This window comes from Quercus suber, unplaced genomic scaffold, assembly GCF_002906115.3.
Source record: "Quercus suber isolate HL8 unplaced genomic scaffold, Cork oak 2.0 scaffold_304, whole genome shotgun sequence".
In the NCBI taxonomy this organism is placed as follows: Eukaryota; Viridiplantae; Streptophyta; class Magnoliopsida; order Fagales; family Fagaceae; genus Quercus; species Quercus suber.
Window position 1 is genome coordinate 380,301 of NW_027069760.1, and position 6,000 is coordinate 386,300.

General features: G+C 31.0%; 1 protein-coding gene across 1 annotated transcript; it reads right to left on the reverse strand.

Annotated features, from left to right (window-relative positions):
* Positions 1-2,884: 2,884 nt before the first annotated feature.
* Positions 2,885-5,325, reverse strand: LOC111999373 (uncharacterized). The gene is made up of 4 exons (XM_065782517.1): positions 4,304-5,325; positions 4,103-4,187; positions 3,676-3,804; positions 2,885-3,277 (listed from the first exon to the last, which is right to left on the reverse strand). Exons 1-4 carry the CDS (start codon positions 4,481-4,483, stop codon positions 3,048-3,050), a joined length of 624 nt encoding a protein of 207 aa, XP_065638589.1. The 5' UTR covers positions 4,484-5,325; the 3' UTR covers positions 2,885-3,047.
* Between the last annotated feature and the right edge of the window lie 675 nt (positions 5,326-6,000).

Here is a 6,000-nt window from a genome sequence, read left to right on the forward strand (position 1 = left end):
CTTGGGAATCACGTAAAGTTATGCGATTTTCAACAATTCCAGCATTTTTCTTTGATTTGGGGTCACGTAAAGTTGTGTTATTTTCAACGATTCAGCATTTTCCTTTGGCTTGGGGGTCAAGCAAAGATGAACACCGAAAAGGCTGTGAGAGTTGTGATAAGAGTCAGCAGAAAGCACTGTTTGATAGTGATGTCAGTCAAAAGTGATCGAAATATTAATTGAATACATGTTCAGATTCTTTGCTTATACTAATTTTTTTACCCTCTTTTTGCGAGCCCCTGATGAACCTTCATCAATCATTGATTTTGCTACGACTTGTGTTACACTTATCTTGATCTTTTAATTAAGAAATCATTTATATATATATATATATGTGTGTGTGTGTATTTTTGCCTTTTTTGCCAAGTGTTTTTAGCCTTGCTATTGTGTTTATATTTTTCATGAACTTATCGTTACGTACATAAAATATAAATGAAATGGAAAAAACCATCATTTTCTTTCATCTTTTTTTTTTTTTTTTTTTTGGGGAAAAAGCCATCATTTTCTGTCATGTATTTAATCCCAATTCCCAAGTTAATTTTTTATCCGACGTTAATTATTATTTTTGAATAACTCCCCAGTTTTTTTTTTGTTTCTATAACTATACAAAGTTAATAATTGGATGTATAATATATACATATTTATTTTTATATACCATACCTATATAATTTAATTTCAACGGTTCATTGATGATTATAAAATATATATAAACTATTAAATAAAATTAGTCTCATCATATGCGCTTTACATGTGCAATGAGACTCTTTTTTATTATTTTTAATTTAATATAATTTTTCAATTTGAATTTATTTATTGTTAGTAAAATTATACGGAATGAATTTTTAAGAAACTTAAATTTAGAATTTGAAAAGGAATAAACTGTTGAGTTTAGTGTGTGTTAGTTTTTTTTTTTTTTAAATGTATTAAACGTGCATAAGATATATTCAAATAGAGAGTGTACTAATTTTTTTTTATAAAGTTTATCTAATAGTTTTTTTTTTTTAATTTTGTTGAATTACAATTTTAGAAGTATTTTTAACATTTTATGAAGTCATAATTAATTTTGTGAATTTTCTTAATATATAAAGAAGATAATATCCTATATAAAAAATAAAGTTCTCTTTAGTACACCTTAAAAGCGAGTTAAGAATTTGCCGTTCAATGGTATAACTTACTCCCCTCAACTAAAACTTTGACCTTATTAAATGGATAAAATTTGGCTCCAAGTTACCAATAATCATTACAAAAAAAAAAAACATTATTACATATTTTTAAATCTAACTATTGGATTGTATATTCTTTATGTTTTTAACACGCACGATAAATTTTGTTCAAATTGGATATTATTTAATATTCGATTCATAAACTTATTTTTTATACATAATTTTATAGAATAAAAAAATATAAATTTAAACATTTGCGGATAACATAACTATTGACCTTTGATTTTAAAAAAATTTTACAAACATAAAAGATATGAGAAAAAAAATGTAATTCAATAATTAATTTGTCAAAATTCACATATAATTAAAAAAAAAAAACTTTGTCCTTATTAAATTATAAGAAAAGAATAAAAAAAATGAGAATAAATCTTTATTCAATTCTATTCATTTCAAGGCATTCAACACTTTAAGGTTTTTTTTTTTTTTTGGCTGTGGTATGTTTAGTTTTTAAAACTTATTTTATATATTTTTCTAATTTTTCACTCAAAAAAGACTTTTTTTTTTCCTAAGCTAAAAATTGTGTTTGATTTAAATAAAAAATAGTTTGGAAAAAATTACATTTTAAAAGGTGTAAGTAACTAAACCCTAAACTTTCAAAAAGTAACAAATTGAAAGGTATAGTTTCAAAGGTAAAACACTTAGTACTATTAAGTCTAAAACACAATGTTATTTCACTTATATGAGTTGAAGTTTAATTTTTACATTTGAGATTATAAGATTTTATCTTTTTATTTTTTAAACTTTAGGGATTAATTTAGTATTTTGAAAATTATAAGTTTTAATTTGTTACCCTCTTCAACTATCAACTATAAATTTTAAAACTTTCAAACCTTTTATGAAAAAGGTTTTAAAATTATAGATCAAACACTTGTGAGAAAGAAAGGGATAGCCAATGCTAGAATAAAAAATCAGCTGAAAAAGAGGAAAAGGAAAGAAGTCAAAGGTGCAACCACTTCTCAAGTTCTACAACCTAGTTCAATGGTGAATGGTTAGTTCAATTCTATTATTTGAAATATTTTTTTTCCTAATTAGTTTTACTGTTGATTTTAACCCTTTGATTCTATTCCTTTTTTTTTTCCTAAGAGGTGCTCAAACATCATTTTTTCCACCTGAGGTGTCTTGTGATTATCCCATGTTGGCTCTACACAATTGAATCAAGTACTTTCTAATTTCTATAGTTTAAAACTTTAACATGTGCTTTTATATATTACTTTTCCTAAGATTATGATATATAATATACAATTATGTAGGACTATGCCACATCAAAGGATGATACAAAATTTTGAGGTATTTTGGACGGTTTTTGCTAGAGCATATTGGACCAACTTTTGTATAGTGTGATACACAGTTGTTAGGACAACTTGGATAATTGCTTGCACAATTTGTAGCAACTTTTTGGACAGTTTCTGTATTGAGAAGCTACTTAAACATGTTGGTTTCTACGTTATATGTTACTCGGATTATGAAAATATGTTTAAGTCTTATTTTCCAAATAATTGCTTGGAAATCTCTTTTGTGTATGTGTGTGTGTTTTTAATTCTTGTTATGCTCTGTCAATAACACTAAATGCAGCATCTAAAAGTTTTATCATATGAAAAAGGGAAGCTCTTTGGTTACCTACGCTATATTAATCTCACCATGTCAATGTCAGAAAAGGTAGCAAAATATACAAGACAGGGTGTAGACCAGGCCAGAGAATATGGTGCAAGGCTCACATTTGCTTTTGGAAAAAATAGAAGTGAATGATAATCAAATTGGACATAACTAACTCTAAGTATAGGCTTTTCAGGGCTTCCAATGATCATATCCAACAAAATTATTCTCATTCTTGATACTAGGGGCGCCCAAAGTTCTAAGTATTTCTGACAAAACAATACATCCTGCCCCTCCAATGATGAGTGAAACAGTTACCCTTCCTCCTGGAACCAGTTGTGGCAATTTCATAGGTGGGGATGAATTTGAGTACCTTTCTGACCGGGACATTGCTGCAGGGAGAACTCCAAACAGTACCAATACTAACAAAAACATGAAACAGGGAACATCCCAGCCATATTAGGTAAAATTAAAATTTATAATGCATAAATTAAAAAAATAGAACCCAAATTGAAAATTCCCTTTTATTGGCTTTTTATTATTATCATTTTATTATTTTTGCCTTAGTTTTTGGGATGGGTGGCCCCTGGACCATTTGAGTCAACTAAACATACAGAAGCAATTACTCAAAAACATAACATCATGGATTTTTAAAAGGATTGCTATAGTTTGAAAGGGATAATCATCTTGTAGCTATTTTGCAAGGTGTAAGCCACAGCTCGTACAAGCATCTTCCTACTCAACATTATGTTAAATTAGAAGAAATTTATTATAGTGGCCAACAAGAGAAACAGTATAAAACATAGAAGTACTTAAGAACCTCCATATGTTCCAGCAAAATCCAAGGCTTTGAAAAATATTTCCGGGTCCAGCAAAGATAGTGCCAGTGGAGGAATCAAAGTCAAGAGGTATGGTAGAGGCCGGCTCTCCCTCGTTGGGAGTTTCAGCACTGAACATTCACCAAATTAAAAATAGTAAGATCTTTAAGAATCCAAATATGGATCCTATATTCTATCTTTAACTCAAATAGAAAGATAGAAACCAACACGGTCAGTGATAACTCTACCTCTAATAATATTTTGATTAATGGCAAAGCCAAGTGGCTTCTAATGCCAGTGGTTTCATTGTCACTGAATTCAGGTTCAGTGACGCATAGACAGAGTTCGGAAGCAATATGCCAATAATACTTGCTATCTAGAAATGGACATGATCTTAGTTTAATCAAAAGGGATGTAAAGGGCACTTACAGTCTGAAAGAAATTCAGCCAGACCCAAAACAAATCCAATATACGATGTAGCAGTTGCAAGAAGTGAGAACACTAGAATAATAGGCTGCAGATTATATAAATGAAACCAGAAAAAAGAAAAAGAAGGGATATCATCACTTTGAATTGCACATCATTTTAAATTCTGACTTGAAAATTAAAAATGTTCCATGCTTTACTTACTCCAACAACTCCGTTGGTAGATTGCAATTGCTGCAATGGGTTCATGATATTACCTGAGCCCATGGCATTATTTGAAATGCTTCCCAGAATAACAGCATTCCAGACAAGAAATAAAAAAAGCGGTATTGCTGTGCCTAGAACTATGGCAGTCCTGCAAAATAACAAGTTGATGTTAAACATACAAATTCTTTAATAGGCATGTCAAAATAGATAAAACAAACACTATCTAGAGCATAACTCATCAGACAGGAAAGAATTGAGAGACAGTTAAATCTCATTTATAAATGACACCCTCTTCGAATTATGGCTAACTAATAAAAATCATGTGTTAAAGCAAATGAGGAAGTCAAGAATAAAAGAAGAGACTACAGTTAGTTCTTTCCACACTTCACATGTACATATATTGATGGGCATTCTAAATTTCAGATGCAGCATGAGGGTACACATCTGACCGTCGGATTTGTCTGTTTTGCACAGATCTTCCACCTTTTGGAGCTTACCCTTGTCAACTTGAGTCTACATGGGTATGGCAAGTTGAAAGGTCCGGGTTACACTTCCCTGCAAATTAAGACCTATGGCCTTTTACTACTGCATTATCACTATGGCAGTGCTCAAGACAATAAAGAAAAGGTACCTAAGATCTTGTCCCTTTGAAGCAAACAATGTATCAGACAAGTGGGTAAAATATTACAAGATCAGCGAAAAGCTAGTTTGAAGGCAGCATACATTTAAGGTTACTTAGAGAGCTGAAACATTACTGTCAAATTTGAAGTCTTTAAGACAGGAATATTTGGGCTCTCCCTCTCCTTGTGTTGACCCTATAGCCGGTCAGGTGGGCTATATATGCGTGAGATTCCTTTGTGGGTTTATGTGTTAGGGTGGGACAATTTTTGTGGATTTAATCCTAAATCCAAGTAATACTAGCCCCCAATTTGACCTGGTCCTCAAACATTCTTACTCACCCAGCACACACAGAAAGGCTTGCATTGACATATCTGAAGCTGATAATGAACCAACGGATAGCATTTGATGTGTAATGCATATTCTCTTTGTGTGATGTTTAAAAACTGGGAGAGATGCCAAGGGATCTTAGTCTAATGCTGGTCTCTTTCTATATACCAGATGTGTTTTAGCTTCTGGCCAGCATTTTAGCCCAATAGTCCTAACCTTTTTCTTACTTGAGAAAAATTATTTTTGTTCCCTACACCAGCCTAAAAGATGGTATTTTCTATTTAAAGGATGTCGCAAGATATTTGGAATTAGATCTTTATTTTACATCACCCATCATTTTGAATAATTGTTAAATAAAAAGAAAAAGAACAAAAAAAGAAAAGAAAAAAGAGACAAGCTATAGTCTTTGCACATAAAATAAATGTTTCATTCTTCTTAGGAAATGCTGGTCCAGAAATCTACATTTTGAAGTTAAAAACTTGACACAACTACCCACTAACATATGGATATCTACATTTGCAGGTTTCTGTTTAGCATGCATGAACGGTTGATAAAACAAGCTCAGCCTCTTACTTGAGGAGGCCAACAAGAACATTGTGTTTTGATAAAAACACTGTGACTTCCGAAAATCTAGACACAGGGACAAAGGTATGTGTGCATTTGTGAATTCATTATATTAGCCATATATTTATCCCTGCTTAGAGTGTTTCTTTGCATGCAGAAGATTCATGAACAGGAAAACAGTT